The sequence below is a fragment of the Vespa mandarinia genome, chromosome 14, assembly GCF_050613455.1.
Source record: "Vespa mandarinia isolate Hongniang chromosome 14, ASM5061345v1, whole genome shotgun sequence".
Taxonomy (NCBI): Eukaryota; Metazoa; Arthropoda; class Insecta; order Hymenoptera; family Vespidae; genus Vespa; species Vespa mandarinia.
In genome coordinates, this window is record NC_140823.1 from 4,115,935 (window position 1) to 4,131,658 (window position 15,724).

At 28.6% G+C, this 15,724-nt stretch overlaps 3 protein-coding genes across 5 annotated transcripts; 1 reads left to right on the plus strand and 2 right to left on the minus strand.

Annotated features, from left to right (window-relative positions):
- The first annotated feature begins 2,082 nt into the window (after positions 1–2,082).
- On the plus strand, positions 2,083–3,241 carry LOC118440193 (protein Fer3). Its single transcript, XM_035862877.2, has 4 exons — positions 2,083–2,130; positions 2,504–2,658; positions 2,815–2,974; positions 3,089–3,241. The coding sequence occupies exons 1-4, from the start codon at positions 2,083–2,085 to the stop codon at positions 3,239–3,241; spliced, it is 516 nt and encodes a 171-aa protein (XP_035718770.1).
- Positions 3,242–4,622: 1,381 nt separating this feature from the next.
- LOC118440188 (galectin-4) lies at positions 4,623–8,285 on the minus strand. 3 transcript variants are annotated; one of them, XM_035862869.2, is made up of 7 exons: positions 6,934–7,090; positions 6,747–6,832; positions 6,422–6,632; positions 6,144–6,341; positions 5,941–6,029; positions 5,668–5,862; positions 4,623–5,394 (listed from the first exon to the last, which is right to left on the minus strand). In XM_035862869.2, the coding sequence occupies exons 1-7, from the start codon at positions 6,970–6,972 to the stop codon at positions 5,238–5,240; spliced, it is 975 nt and encodes a 324-aa protein (XP_035718762.2). In that variant the 5' UTR covers positions 6,973–7,090; the 3' UTR covers positions 4,623–5,237. The 3 variants fall into 3 exon arrangements, with proteins under 3 accessions (XP_035718762.2, XP_035718761.2, XP_085517377.1); XM_035862868.2 differs by lacking the exon at positions 6,934–7,090 and adding an exon at positions 7,603–8,274 and having other exon boundaries at positions 4,628–5,394; XM_085661251.1 differs by lacking the exons at positions 4,623–5,394; positions 6,934–7,090 and adding exons at positions 5,407–5,585; positions 7,603–8,285.
- An 868-nt stretch (positions 8,286–9,153) lies between these two features.
- On the minus strand, positions 9,154–15,563 carry Glyp (glycogen phosphorylase). The gene is made up of 11 exons (XM_035862858.2): positions 15,093–15,563; positions 12,629–12,730; positions 12,217–12,531; positions 12,035–12,146; positions 11,605–11,924; positions 11,170–11,480; positions 10,973–11,087; positions 10,699–10,881; positions 10,269–10,616; positions 9,847–10,176; positions 9,154–9,742 (listed from the first exon to the last, which is right to left on the minus strand). The coding sequence occupies exons 1-11, from the start codon at positions 15,333–15,335 to the stop codon at positions 9,587–9,589; spliced, it is 2,535 nt and encodes an 844-aa protein (XP_035718751.2). The 5' UTR covers positions 15,336–15,563; the 3' UTR covers positions 9,154–9,586.
- Between the last annotated feature and the right edge of the window lie 161 nt (positions 15,564–15,724).

A 15,724-nucleotide genomic window follows, 5' to 3' on the forward strand; every position in this document is an offset into this window, starting at 1 on the left:
ACGTTAATATTTGAGTTTTCATTTGCCATCGTTTGTTCTGGAAACGCACATCAGAATTCGGATCGAGGCTTTTCGGCGCCGACGCTCGTAGCATTGATCCAAAGCGTCAGCTTGCAGTTATGGATATAGTGCATATTACCAGGGCCGACATTGAAGACGTATGAAACCCAGCTCAAACACGTTATGTATGATCTATCGTTTCATTTAATCCTTAATAATAATCAGGTGCAACGAGATTCATTACTTCATTCGCAAAATTATATTAATATCTTATATATCTTGTTTCTGATAATTTAAGATCAAAAAGCAAATGGAAAATCTTTCGTTAAAAAAATTTCTATTACTAATATTTGCTTAATTTTAATATTATCAATTTAAAAATTTTCATCTTTTAATAATGATTTTAATTTAATTATGAACATAAACGATGAACACAAACAATGAAAAACACATTGTTAATAAAATTAATGCAAAAGCGTAACGAAAACTTTAATACAGTATAGTATAGATGCAGTGAGTTATTTGAAAGAACCACACGAATTGTTAATTATATGCACCCCCATAACAAAAGCAAGCACTTTCCGAGCTAACGCGATTCGATACGGTAAAATGGGTCGTTATGTTTATACATATTGGAAAGGGACGAGCTCATGTCAAGTGAGTCCGCTAATATCTATTTAATTAATTCGTACGGATATTCCCCTTTGTGTTTTCGAAGAGATCGACGGTGACTCGATCGTTCTTCGACAACAATATGTTGCATTGCCCTTACTTTACCATGAACCATGGATTCCCCTCGAATAAATGACGAAGGTTGCACGTGCTTGACGTGCCCTTCAAGAAGTTCATCCGTTTGTTAAATCGTGTCCTGTTATCGCTTTATCCGCGTAAACGAACCTGACAAAAGTGAATTTATCTTTTACTTTTGATTTAAAAAAGAATAAGAAACAATTTCAAGGATTTTTATTTATTAATTTAGATATAAAAATAAAATAAAATAGATATTTTACACATGTTAAATATACGTTCGAGTCGACATTAATTGTTAAATTAGATCAATTATGTATCATAATAATACAATCTTAAAATTTTAGCTTTAATCCTGTACTATTTATTTATTTGATAAATATTTAGCTAACTATCTTTATATCTGAATTGTTCTATATCCTATTTATATCTGCGTTGTAATATGTTTCATAGATATATTAATTATATACCAATAATATTTCTATGTAATATGTAATATTATATCTGATTTAAGATATCAATTTAGAACTGCTCTTCGATTAAAAAGATTTTAAAGGGACGCACGTGGCGTGTCAGATGTCGATATAAAAGATTTACAGTTCGTTCATTCGGAAAAACTGCTAAATCAACCACTTAATAAATCCTATTATAACATTATATAGTTAAATCTCACACGTTACTTAAATTAATTGTAACGCGTTATATATTATAACTTTCTATAGAATATTTTGCTAAGATCGAATTAGAAAAAAAAATGGAATACTTAGAAATTAATTACGTAAAACAAAGGAAAAAAAAAAATAACAAGATCTTTGACAAATCACTGTCCATCTTTCTAACAATATTAGACGATCGATAATTCCCACTGATATTCGTCCCTCTTTTGCAGACCGAAAATTCTTCGATTTTATTGCGAAGGATTGAAATAAGAACAATAATAATCGACACGCCTATTACTCGACTCCTAGCCAATAGGAAACGTCGTATTAGAGTTGAAAGGATGAACGTGATCTAATAAAAACGTCGAGTTACTACGCAAGCGTAAGTTCTTAACCAATAAACGTACATCCCGCTCATGGTTTGGCCACGCCCACTGGTATGGTTTCAAGGAGAATACGAAATCCACACACGGTGTAAAAGATGTTATTTCGCACTTTTCGGATATAACGTGAAAGACACTCGTGACACGGTGACGGACCACCGGACGGGAGGCTTCCAATTACGAAGCATTGGTCTATTGCAAGTGATATAAGTTTAGATCACTCCTTTTTTTTTTCATTTCTTTTCTAACGCGTAATCTCGATCACAAGTTTATCCTTGGACAGACAGCGGGATATGAGCTACACCGAACCGTTGTGGGAGATAAATGGAAATCAAGCACCAGTGAGTGAACAATTGTGTTGTTTTTATATTCCATCTTTTTTTTGTTCTTTCCTTTTATTTCCTCCTTTTCTTTTTCTTTTTTTTACATTATAGTATATTCCGAATATCGTTACATTTTAATATATTCAAATACTTGATTATTATAATTTTCAAGTTTATTTTATTTTTGTCATCATCTAATTAATATTGTCGAAATATTTTTTATATTTGTTCATGGTGACGCAAAAGATCGGTCTTCTTTTTTTTTCTTTTTCGTTAACAAAGTGTAATTAAAAGCAACAAGAAAGATAAAAGTCTCATGAGGATCTTCTTCTCTTTCTCTCTCTCTCTCTCTCTCTCTCTCTCTCTCTCTCTCTCTCTCTGTACACCATAGGTAATCACACAGGAAATGTCACAATACGTCGGTAGCGAACTTGGAAGCTATCCGATGTGGGACAGTTCCGTTTTATATCAGCCACCACCGGCTACACATTCTCACGTCAACGAACACGGTTTGTACAGACAGCCCTGTGCTTTATTACATCAAAGGTATGTCATTATTTTACTGAATCAATCAATAAAATAATTTATTAGTTTTCCTTTTTATTATCTATCATATCTATCACCGAGAAAACCGATATAAACGAAGTTAGTATCTGATATTTATGTTGCAAAACATAATTGATATATTATTATATTATTTAGTCGTTATACGCAAAATGGCCGATCACCAAATCTTCCCTCATCTACTACAAAAAAACCAAGACGTAGGGTGGCCACAGTTTCTCAAAGAAGAGCCGCTAATATTCGTGAAAGACGTAGAATGTTCAACTTGAACGAAGCTTTCGACAAATTACGAAGAAAGGTAATTTCAACTGTCTCCTTCTTTTTCTTCTTTTTTTTTGTTCTTTTCAGCCCTCCTCCCCCCTTTAAAATGTTTTACATCAAAAATTTCGTTCACATAAAATTTATCAAACAGGTGCCAACGTTCGCTTACGAGAAACGTTTATCAAGAATCGAGACACTTCGTTTGGCTATCACTTACATAGCATTCATGGGAGAATTATTAGGAATCGAGTCTAGCAGCCCAAAACCAGAATATATACCACGTGAATATTACTTGCCTAATTAAATTGTCTAATCAAAGACGAACGACGATAGAACGTGTCTTCCATTGATATTTTTAATTTGTTTTTATGAAAATTTTATATAGAAAAAAACAGAGAAGAAAAAAGAAAACAAATTTTTATTTATTTTCTATGTCTATAATTAACTTAATTCATTTTTGATGATATCCGATTAATAACTCGACTCATATATATATATTTCGGAAAAAGTATTAAGTATTTAAATATCTACTTAGCTGAAAAATTCATAATCGATATTAATCGAACGAAAAAAAATTTATCTATTATTCTACTTCGACAAATATGACGTATAATAATGATGATATCTAATAATGATAATAATTAATAATAATAATAATAATAATAATAATAATAATAATAATAATAATAATAATAATAATAATAATAATAATAATATATTAATATTGTACAGGAATTTAAAAAGATAAGGACAAAGTAATTTTCTCAATTCTCTGCAGTGCACAATTATTATGCGACACTGATCAAGAAGCGGGTACAAATGTAGTGTTAATGAAGTTAAATGATACGTCAGATCTATCCTTAAAACGACAAGAAAGAGATAAAGATAGAGAGAGGGGGGGGAGAGATTTAATTAAGATATTAATTTTATATATTCGTATAAAATATTTATCTATATATAAGCGTACATCGTCTCCTATTAATTCTTCTAATTTATTTGTTTAATATTTATCCTACATGGAATATATAGATATTAATTAATTAAGTCATTTATTTTTGTTTGTTTTTTAATAAACATTAATATTTAATAACACGGCACACAAATTTAAAATACAATTTGTGTCAAAGTGTAAACTCGAGAAATACGTCTTCCATATTTTAGGTAAACGTGATATAATGTAATGTATTATATTATTAATAAAAATCTGAGATAACATCGAAACAAGTTTGTGCTCACGCGAATTTTCCAATTTTCAAGAAAATGTGTGCGCAACTTTTTTCATGATATCGTACATAGATTATATAGGGTGTTATAATATTATGTAAGGAAGGAACTAAATTCAATTGTCAACGAAAGTATTAAATACGAATGCGTGGCAAGGAAATGCAGTTCTTAATATTTAGAATTATTGTGCAATAATAAATCGACACTCTCTTGTAACCACCTGCAATCTTTTTCTTTTTTTCTTTCTGAACAAATAAAAATAATATCTACATAAAGTAATTTAAAGAGTATCGAAGAGAAAATATTTTATTGCAGTATATTCAATTAGTTTATTGCCTTGTATAAATCATAAAAGTACATTGTGAATTATAATTAAAAATGACTACAAAAAATGTCACGTATATATAATATAAGTAAGCAAATGTGCGCTATTTGAATAAGTTTCAAATATTTCACTCCTAAAATCTAACGAAATTTTTAAGAAAGTTTTACAAAAGGTATAGAAAAATTTCTTGTTATCTATCTCATATAAAAGGTATAATTAATTAGTATAAATGAATATAAAATGTAATCTCGTTAATTATCCTTACAAGGAATTTAGTTGTTTTAAGAAAATTTTCTTAAACGCCCGTGATCACATTACAAATAAAAAAAAAAAAAAAGAAGAAAAGGAACTTCTCATTTTGTAGAGTCTTAACAATCATTGATATTAATAATCAGAATTCTTTAAAAGAATGATTCATAATTTGTCAAATTTAATAGAGAGAGATAGAGAGATATATATCAATCTCATACAGAATTATTACGAGAAATGAAAAAGTGAAGAGGGAGGTCTTTTTCTAACTTGATCAACGAATTTAATAAAATCAACTTAAAACGATATATTGTCTAAGAATGATACGTAATAAGTACATACGTTTATCAGAAAACATTGTATCATCCTTTACATTATTAATGACAACATTCGAAAAGTTTCATAAAAGAAACAGAGACAAATAAATACGTCCGCATGTTTCTTCTTTGAGTAATAATTAAGGTATCCAAGAAGTATCGTTATAATATAGTCATTCGTTATTTCATTTTTTTTTGACATCATCGATCGCCAAATGATGAAGAACAACATCGCCTGATATTCGTAGAGTATTAATGACCGATGGTTTTAATCTGTGCTTAAATTCGCTTATTATTTTGTTTCCCAGCCATATTGAAAAGCTGTCATGCTCGCAACGTATACTATTAACAAACAAACAAACGAAAAATAATAATAATACATTATAAGAATTTGTGATAAAATTACAGAGCGTGCCAAAAGTTCGTGAGTGATTTTTTAAATCAATTACTCTTTTTCGAGGCTTTTCAGGATAATCTTGTTTTTTTTTGCAGATTATAAAACAATAAAGCTTAACTCGTAAACTCTAGGAAATCTGTAAAAAGAGATAATTAATTTCTAAAATTTCTTTGAAACTTTTGACCCATCCTATGTATTACATGAAAAAAATCTTTTACGTTAGTAAAAAATCACGGCCCGGCATCCAAGATAAATGTCCTTCGTGTCTTTCCTCATTTCTCCAACTACCATCGACCCAACAATTCATGACAACGTAAGGCTCGCTACTACCATAAAGGAAACGTGGATTTATATGCAAGGCAATTATTGGATGAGGATAAATAGTGTCACCTTTTTGTAAATTTATATAAAATCTGTAAGAGAAAAAAAGGACAGATTTTTATAATAATAAGAAATCTTACACAAAAAAAGAAATTAATAATAAGACTTACGAATGGGGAAGTAATTTTAATCTTCCTCTAATAAATAAATTGGTACCGAGTTTAAATTCACAGTCGATTCTTACATTGATCGGAACTTCCTACATTTAAAAAATATATGTCTTTTTCTAAATTACTATATATAAGTATATATATATATATATATTTTTTTTTTTTGTTAATTATTTACAATGAAAAATATATCTATTGCTTACAAGAAACTCTACGAGAGGACAGTCCACTGTCAAACTTAAAGAACGTGAAGGTTTCAAAATCTTTGGATCAGGATAAACATTAAGATATAATTGATTAAATCTTATATCTTCTATATGTCCTTCGCATTGAAGATGATTAATATCGCTAAGTGGAAATCTATATGTAAACGCACAGAAATGTTCTCCATTGACGGCTATCTATAAAGAAAAACGATAATAATATAGATAATTCTAATCTAAAGGAGATAACATAAACTTATACAAATACTTGATGTTACCTGAAATGCATCTTCCGTGCAAAATATCATCAAATGAATATAAGAATTTCGACGAAATATATAATTACATGGACCGACTGGAGAACATGTTTCCTCGATTTCCCATGTACCTTTGATCTTAGTATTTCTTACCACATAGCCTCTATCTATTCTTGGATTAAAATGCAATGCTATGTTTCCGTTCGTTTTGCAATTTAAATTTATTGCAAATCTATCACAAAGAAATATTTGTTGATTTAGTTTTTTAATACATAATTTATAAGAAACAAATAGAAAGAATATTCTAGAAAATAAAAAAAAAAAAAGAACTAATCACACATAATACCTTATTGCATGGACTGGAATGTATCCTGTTATAATGATAGCAGATGTTGGCTTCAATGGCTGTAATGTGACAGGTTTTACCTCTTCCTAAAATATAAAATAATAATAAATTAATAATTAACATTAAATTAATTATTTGTTTAATATATATATATATATATATATATATATATTGTTTTTTTCCTTACGTAAAAACCTGTCAAAGTTTGAATGACAATTCTAGACATCTGCTTCTAATATTATTTTAAATTCGACACATTTTCCTCTGCCTTTGATACGTTCCATTTTTATTTTAGAAAAAAAAAGACTTTATTTAATTAATTCAATCACATTTTTTTTTTCTATTACACAATGCAACAAAAGAATTTAAGAAATTATTATTCTTCTTCGACGTTCGAATTTTCTTTTTTTCATTATAAAAAGAATTCAATTTATCTAATGAACTCTTTTGAAAACTTATATTACCATAACCCTCGAATATATTTATATTTATATTTTTTGAGGAAAAATCATCGATATATCAATGTTCGATTAATCGATAACTTTTCTTCATCTATCGATCACAGTAGAACGTTCACTTACCGACTGTAATATAAAACATAGAGAAAAATGAAAGACCGACATCTAGCGAGAAGAAATCTGAACACATTTCCGCATATTTAAGGTAAAAGAAAATGTGTGCATGTGTATGTATATATATGTATATATATATATATATACCGTACGAAGATAACAATTTAATTCGTGTTTAATTATGGACCAGATTGTACTTGTAATCGAAAATTTATTGTACGTAGATTATAATAATATATATATATATATATATAAATGTACATATAAATATAAAGAAAACTTACTATTGGTATGGTTTTCTCGTCGAAAAAGATGAAATCCTTGAAAGCATCTTCCTTGGTGTGTTTGAAAATACAATCGATTGACATTTTTTTTACCTTTGTCACACGATCTTTTATATACTTCGAAGAAAATTGCAATAGGCGATGTGGTAACTCCAAAACGTGAGATGTGACGATTTTTAAAATCTTTATTCCCGAATTTTGTTAATAAAATACGAAGAGAAAGAGAGAGAAAGAGAGAGAGAGAAACGATAACAATTTTTATATTATTTATTTTTTCCACGAGAATTTCACTCATCGATTTTAATAATTTCGAACGCCGGTATAAGTAATCCCGCGCTGGTGATAGTGACGTACTAGAGGCGTTCTTTTTGCTTCTAATTTCTTGTCACGATTCGTTCGAATCGGACTGATGCATTGCGTAAGTACAGTATGAGACATCAAGGAACAACTGTGTTGAATCCAATACTTACTTATGTACACTGGATGGCAAGAAAATGTTATTAATAGATATTATATTCGAAGAAAAGTTTCTCACTCTAGGCAGATGCCTCTACGTTTTATTAAAGACTCGTTCTCAATCGATTCGAAAAAAAAAATTTACTTCATCGACTTTCTTTAATTTGATATAAATAAATTTTTTTTTATCAATGTAGCTTATCCACAAGATATTTTATCTTTTAATCATCACATTGGTTTTTTTTGTTCAAATTTTCGATGTGATAGGTTATACTGTACGATCATTTTATACCGCGAATTTTTAAATCTTTTTAAACAGGAGCATTTTATTTTTATATCATGTACCGTTAATATTTTTATTTTAATATAACAATTATAATAGAACAGTATTACTTTTTATATAATAAGTAAGATTATACCTAATACATATGTATATATAACTTATAATAGCGGAGTTTTTATTTTTATTTAATTGGCACCAGTATTGTATTCTTTTTCATAAAATATATATACATAGCTGTTACAATATAATATAATAAAATGTATTATTTTTTTAAGTATATCAAGTTATTTCTTATGTTATTTATATTTTTTTTGCTGTTAATAAAAACATAACATATGTCTTTTACATATGTTCACTATAAATATTAATAACAATTACAAAAAGGTAAATTAATAATCTGCCATAAAATATTGTTAGATGTTGAAAAATGATTGTGTCATGCGTATAATGAAAATAATTTCTGCCATAATAATATAATTCATATCATTTATATTATTATATAAATTTTGAACTTTCATAATTTTAAAAATGTTTTCATTATTGCAATGTTTTTCATTTAGTATTTTATTATGACTAGGAACATTTTTAAAGTTGTTATTTACAACAAAGAACATTAAGTTACAAATATATATTATTACACAACATGAAATATATCAGATTAAAATGACATTAGAGATTAAATAGTATCAATATATAATTATTTAAGAGTACACAAAGACACAAAGACTTTCACATTGAGACCATGTCTCTCAAAATTGAAACAAAATCATGCGCATATTTTTTTTATAATTATTTATGAGATTACTTTGAAATTATTTCTTAGCCACTTTTATTTGAGTATTTGACAGTAGGCAGTAGCATAATAAAAATAAATGTAGTTATAGAAAAATATATTGCATTCGTTTGATATACTTCTGTTCATAATTTTTTTTGTGTTAAATTATGTGATAAACAATTGAACCTTTTTATTGGATAAATTTCTCAAATTCCAATATAGATTTTTTTCTATTTTATAGATCGAACAGTCTTTCATTTGTATGTAATGCATAGAATCTTTATATTATCGTGATGAGACATTTGTTAAATATTATTTGTATTATTTATCTTTCTCAGATAATTAATCGTGCTATTTTCTTTCCTCAAGTATTGAAATTTGTTTTATTGTCTATCATAATATTTTATCGATTATTATAGAAGTACAGAAAAAATTATAGAACATTCATTAGATTGATTATATCAAACGAATTAGATATCACGTGGTTCATGTGGATCTGGTAATTTGTTCCAGTTTGGCTCTACGCCCCAAATTTCACGGGCATATTCTGCAATTGTCCGATCGGAAGAGAATTTTCCAGAAGATGCTATATTATGTATCGCCATCTCCACCCATTTGTTTTCATCCTAAAATATATGGCGTTTCAATACATATCCCATAACAGATATTGAAATTTTAACAACACTGTATTAGTTTTGTTTGACAAATTAAAATTACAAATTACAATTACCTGATACACTTGGCTGACTTTTTCTTGCATACGAATATAGCTTTCAAAATCTGCTAAAAGATAAAATCTATCCCATTTAAGTAGCACATCAGCGATATCTTTAAATTCATCTGGATTATTAGGACTAAAGAAACCTCCTTGAATTTGATCGATACATTGTTTTGCTTCTGGTAATTTATTATAATAATCATAAGCATTGTAGCCTTTTCTTTTCAAATCTTCAACCTCGTCTACGGTCATGCCGAAAATGAAAATATTATCATTTCCCATTTCTTCGGCCATTTCTACGTTAGCTCCATCCAAAGTACCAATTGTAAGAGCACCATTCAGCTAAAACGTTAATTATATTTGATTTTTTGTTCTTTTTTTTTTCATTTTGTAGATCGAAGTTTAATATATTCAATTGATTTATTCATTATTACCATAAACTTCATATTTCCGGTGCCTGATGCCTCAGTACCAGCGGTAGAAATCTGTTCACTCAGATCTGCAGCAGGAATAATCCTTTCGGCCAAAGTTACTCTATAATTCTCTAAAAAGATCAACTTTAGTTTATTTCCTACAATAGGATCGTTGTTGATAACATTTGCAACACTACAAATCAATTTGATAATCTTTTTAGCTAGATGGTAGCCTGGTGCTGCCTTTCCACCTATCATAACAGTTCTTGGTACGAACGGTGCGGACGGATCTTTCTTTATACGATTGTACAATGTAATAACATGAAGACAATTTAATAATTGTCGTTTGTATTCATGGATACGTTTCACCTAACATTGAATTATATTTATTAGTAAATTAAACGGTAACATTAATGTAAATCAATTAAATTTGAATATATATTGTTTTTACCTGAATATCAAAAATCGAGGCAGGATTTATTTTAACCCCATAATCTTTCTCTAACATTTGAGATAAACGTAATTTATTTTCTTGTTTAACTTTAACTATCGCTCGTTGAAAGCCTGGATCTTTGGCATATTGTTTAATCTGTTCCAATTGTTCTAAATGTACAACCCAATTGCTTCCTATTTTCTATAAATTACAAATAGAAAAAAAAAACAAAAACGTTTATACATTTACATCCAGTGTTGTTATAATAAAAAAAAAAATCACATATATATACTTCTTCAATAATATCGGATAGATTTGGGTTGCAAAGAAGTAACCATCTTCTAGGTGTAATACCATTGGTTTTGTTTTGGAATTTTTCTGGTGTCAATTCATAGAAATCTCTAAATCTGTATAAGAATAATTAAAATAAATTATTTCTTGTATTATTTTTATCAATACATTAATAAACTCATTAGGTTTATCACTTACACACTATCTTTCAAAATCTCTGAATGTATTTGTGCAACTCCATTGATGGCATGACTACCAACAATGGATAAATGAGCCATATTTACTCGTTTTTCACCTTCTTCTTCGATCAAAGACATACGACGAAGACGATCCATATCACCTGGAAATTTGGCAGCGACTCGTTCAAGATGTAAATGATTTATGTGATAAATAATTTGCAAGTGTCGTGGAAGAATGCTATCTAACATGCTAGTGGGCCATCTTTCAAGTGCTTCTGGTAGAACAGTGTGATTTGTATAAGCACACGTTCGCGTTGTTATTTCCCATGCCTTAAAGATGCATAAACATTTATGTGTATATATATATATATAAATTATATAAATTATTTAATACAAAACACAAAATATCCTATCCAATTAAGAATAAATATCTAATAAAAATTTTCTCGGCTACCTTCTCCCACGATAGTCCTTCAACATCAATAAGAATTCTCATAAGTTCAGGAATAGCTAACGAAGGATGAGTGTCATTCAATTGAACGGCTACTTTATCAGGGAAAGCATCGAATTCAGTTCTATAATGTTCCTTCGATCCAAATTTACTAGCTTTATAACGACGAATTATATCTTGAAGAGTAGCGGCAACCATGAAATATTCTTGTTTCAAACGAAGCTCTTTTCCCTCAAAGAAATTATCATTAGGATACAAGACTCTACTTATATTTTCTGCCAAGTTACGATCAATAACAGCTTGAACGTAATCACCGTCGTTGACTGAAAAAAAAAAGGAAGAAAGTAATATAATTTAAATCAATAATAACGTGACGCTTTTTCAAATAAAAAAATAAATAAAAAGAATAAAAAGAAATTAATCGAGATCTTACAGAATTTCAAATTGAATTCGATTGGCGATTTAGCAGACCATAATCTCAATGTATTAACCACATTATTTTTATATCCAGGAATTGGATTATCATAAGGCATTGCAAACACGACCTAAAATTTAATATATAATTAATAATAATTTAATTACACGATCGTGTAAAATCATTTGCATCCTGCGAACCTGCGTGTTAACCCATTTTTTGCCTTCAGGCGTGTCAATAACATGTCCATAGAAATTAACTGGAAGCATAAATTCTGGCCTTGCTTTTTCCCAAGGATTACCATACCTCAACCAATCGTCTGGTTCTTCACTTTGTTCTCCGTTCTTTATCTTTTGTGCAAATATACCATATTCATATCTTATTCCATAACCATAAGCAGCCAAGCCCAAAGTAGCCATACTATCTAAGAAACAAGCAGCCAATCTTCCTAAGCCTCCATTTCCAAGTCCAGCATCCTCCTCCAATTCCTCTAATTCTTCTATATCCAAGCCCATCTGTGAAATATTATAATAAAATATTAAGATAGGAAATTTTAGATCGATCTTAAATAAATAAAATATTTTTTGTTTTCATGCAAAATGCGTTACTCGCCTGATACATAGCTTCGTCGCACGCACCCTGAATTCCCAAATTGATCATCGTATTTTGCAATGCCCTTCCCATATAATATTCAAGAGAAAGATAGTATACTCTCTAAAGTAACAGAAAAAGAAAAGAAAAAAATTATATTATAGATCAATAATTTATTATTGTTATGTGACAAATAACATGCAGTTAATTATTTATTTAATTGACAAGTTGTTTTTTCTTTTGCTCCTTTTTTTTTTGATCAAGGATCAACTTAAACAAGATATAAAATAACGATAAACAAAATTAGATTTATAACGAATCAACTAATTGCAAGATTACTTATCCATATGAAATGATCTATAGTGATCTATAATGAGTGATAATTAGTTACTTCGAAAGACATGAACGTTCGATATGATAGGTCACGTAGATGCCTCCTGACTTGCTCAAGGTCATGTCAAAGTTATCCATTAAAATACGTCAATGAATAATTTTTTAAAAAATAATATCAAATATTTTTGCATATTATATTATTTATTAATCTAAATAAAATCGAAGATTACTTCTTGACACAACACATTATGAAACACATTTTTACACGTGATAGATTAAAATATACACGGCATAATATAAGATAAAAATAAATTTATCTTGCGGATGAGGTCACTGACCGATTTTAAAATATAATACGAAAATATCGTATTATTGGAACATCTATTGGTCGAAATTATAATCTATTGCTGTATAACTTTTTATTTTACAATAAGTTTAATACCAGATAAAAATACAACTTTGAACTCTTCTTTCTAAAGATTCGTTAAAGTATGAATTATTTTCGTGCTCTATATTATTTCTTCGTGTGATTCTTTTTCTTTTTCTTTTTCTTTTCCTTCCTTTTTTTTCTCTTTTTTCCTTTAACTTACTAAGTTACATATTGTCTGAACGATATCTTAAATTAGAAATTTTATCACACTTATATATTTTATTATATTTGAGAATCACGACTAGAGCAAGGAAAAGTACCGCGAATGGATCACGTGAATTTCTAAAATCTATAGATCCAATTTGTTTGGGATTATATCCAAAAGTTATGAAACTATATAGTTAAGAATTTTTGGCATTATATTGAAATTAATCGTTTGGCAACAATGTGCAAACTGCAGACATACCTGTGGTAAGATGTTGCAAAAGAAAAACAAAAAGAAACAAAAGAAAAAGAAAAATACAAATATAATAAAACTAAGAGATACATGATAAAAAATAAATGTATATGAGTTAGAAACGATCAAAATGGTTCAATTGAACATGAAGAATTTAATATGATAAGCTTTCAATGCTTGAGTGATGTAATCTTCATGTGCACAGGGACACAGCATGCCCAAAAATAGATATTGCAATATATTTTTCTTGCATTACTTTCACATCATCAATAGAATAGATATTGTGATAATTGTTCGGACTTATTATTATGTTAAGTTGCATATTAGAGATCCTGTATTTCTGTTTCTATATTTGCTATATCACTAATTTATCAATGATTATGTGAGAATCTCAAAGTTCATTTTAAACAGCAAATATGAAGTAATGATTAATGTTGCGACACATTTTTTTTTTTCAAATCATACATTCAAATTTTTTAATTGTTTTTCTTTGTTCTTTCATTTTTCTTCATATAAATATTATAAATATTATTTGATAATTATTGATAACGAAAATATTATGTTTGCAATATACGTTTTTCAAATAATTTAATTGATAAGTCTATTTTACATTAGCATTACTATATTTGTTTCTTGACCTACATTTTCAATATCATGTATCAAATATTACCAGATCAACGAGGATAGAAAAATGATTGCGATGAGAAGTTTTGAATATATTTAATCTGTATTATATTTGTTAAGCGTATGATCTTAATGAGATAGTTACTTAATATACTTATTATATCAATATCCATCCTATTATGACTGTGATCATACCATTTATTATTATAAATATGATTTGTGTTCTATGATACACTTAACATATAAGAGTCCAAAAAACAAATCATTTGTCGAGTCCTGTAATTCCTAAATATTAGAATAAATTTCATTAGAATACTATTGTTAGTCATAAAATTGAGTATTAATATAGGAAATACAGCTGAAACTTATACAGTTAAAAATACATATCTTATACTTAATGTATTGAGTTATAATATACTTTTCTACAACAAATCATTTTTAAGCTAAAATTCTAAATCATATCATAAAGAGAATTTATTATTTAAATACAATAAATTTTCTTTATTTGATATACCAATAGATTGTACGATGACAAAAAATTTTTTAATAATAAAATTAATCCCGTCAATCCTATATAATAGGGAAAGAAAAGGAATAAAAGAAAATAAAAGAGAAGAGAAAAAAGAGAAGAGAACAGAAGAAAACACAAGGAAAAAGAAAAAGACAAGAAGAAAGCAAACCATTAATAATTATAGACTTACCTTTGGATCTTTCTCGTAATAATATTGTTGAGTTCGAATCCATCTGGATACTAAATTGTCTTTGACACTATGTGCTAAAGCGAAGTAATAATCTCGGCTAGTCGCTACATTACGATCTTTGACTAAAGTATAATGAAGATGCCGGTTGAACGTTTTCTTAAAATTCGCGACATTTTCAACATCGACGATACCGCGTACTGAGATTTGTTTTCTTTTCTCGTGATCCACATCAACGTGCGACATGATTTTTAATTGTTCTCAATCAATAAATTTATTCAATTCGTTCGTATAATGACCGAAAGAATGTTTGAAGAATTGTACACTACACTTGATATGTGCGTGTAAGAGAGAAAGAGACAGCTAGAGGAAAGAGAGCAAGAGAGAGAGAGAGAAAGAGAGGGAGAGAGAAAGAGAGGGAAAGAGAGAAAGAGATAGAATGAAACACTCTTGACGAAACGCACAAGAACACCGTGCAGCTCGCCGAGGGCGAATAGAACATATTGCCAAACAAATGGAGATACATATTCACCTTCTACAAGGTCGCGCATGCGCTTTACCTTAAATTTTTGCGTCTGCGCAAACGACGACGCGTAGAACTTCCACGTTCAAAAGTTCATCGCCTTGACTCGACA

Coding starts and splice junctions, on each gene's coding strand:
- LOC118440193 (XM_035862877.2), top strand. CDS start 2,083: ATGAGCTACACCGAACCGTTGTGGGAGATAAATGGAAATCAAGCACCA. Junction 2,131..2,503: donor TAAATGGAAATCAAGCACCA/GTGAGTGAACAA, acceptor TGTACACCATAG/GTAATCACACAGGAAATGTC. Junction 2,659..2,814: donor TGTGCTTTATTACATCAAAG/GTATGTCATTAT, acceptor TATATTATTTAG/TCGTTATACGCAAAATGGCC.
- Glyp (XM_035862858.2), bottom strand. CDS start 15,335: ATGTCGCACGTTGATGTGGATCACGAGAAAAGAAAACAAATCTCAGTA. Junction 10,617..10,698: donor CCTCGATTTTTGATATTCAG/GTAAAAACAATA, acceptor ATTCAATGTTAG/GTGAAACGTATCCATGAATA. Junction 10,177..10,268: donor CCGGAAATATGAAGTTTATG/GTAATAATGAAT, acceptor TTAACGTTTTAG/CTGAATGGTGCTCTTACAAT.
- LOC118440188 (XM_035862868.2), bottom strand. CDS start 7,686: ATGTCAATCGATTGTATTTTCAAACACACCAAGGAAGATGCTTTCAAG. Junction 6,633..6,746: donor ATTCCAGTCCATGCAATAAG/GTATTATGTGTG, acceptor TCTTTGTGATAG/ATTTGCAATAAATTTAAATT. Junction 5,863..5,940: donor TTAAAATTACTTCCCCATTC/GTAAGTCTTATT, acceptor TTTCTCTTACAG/ATTTTATATAAATTTACAAA.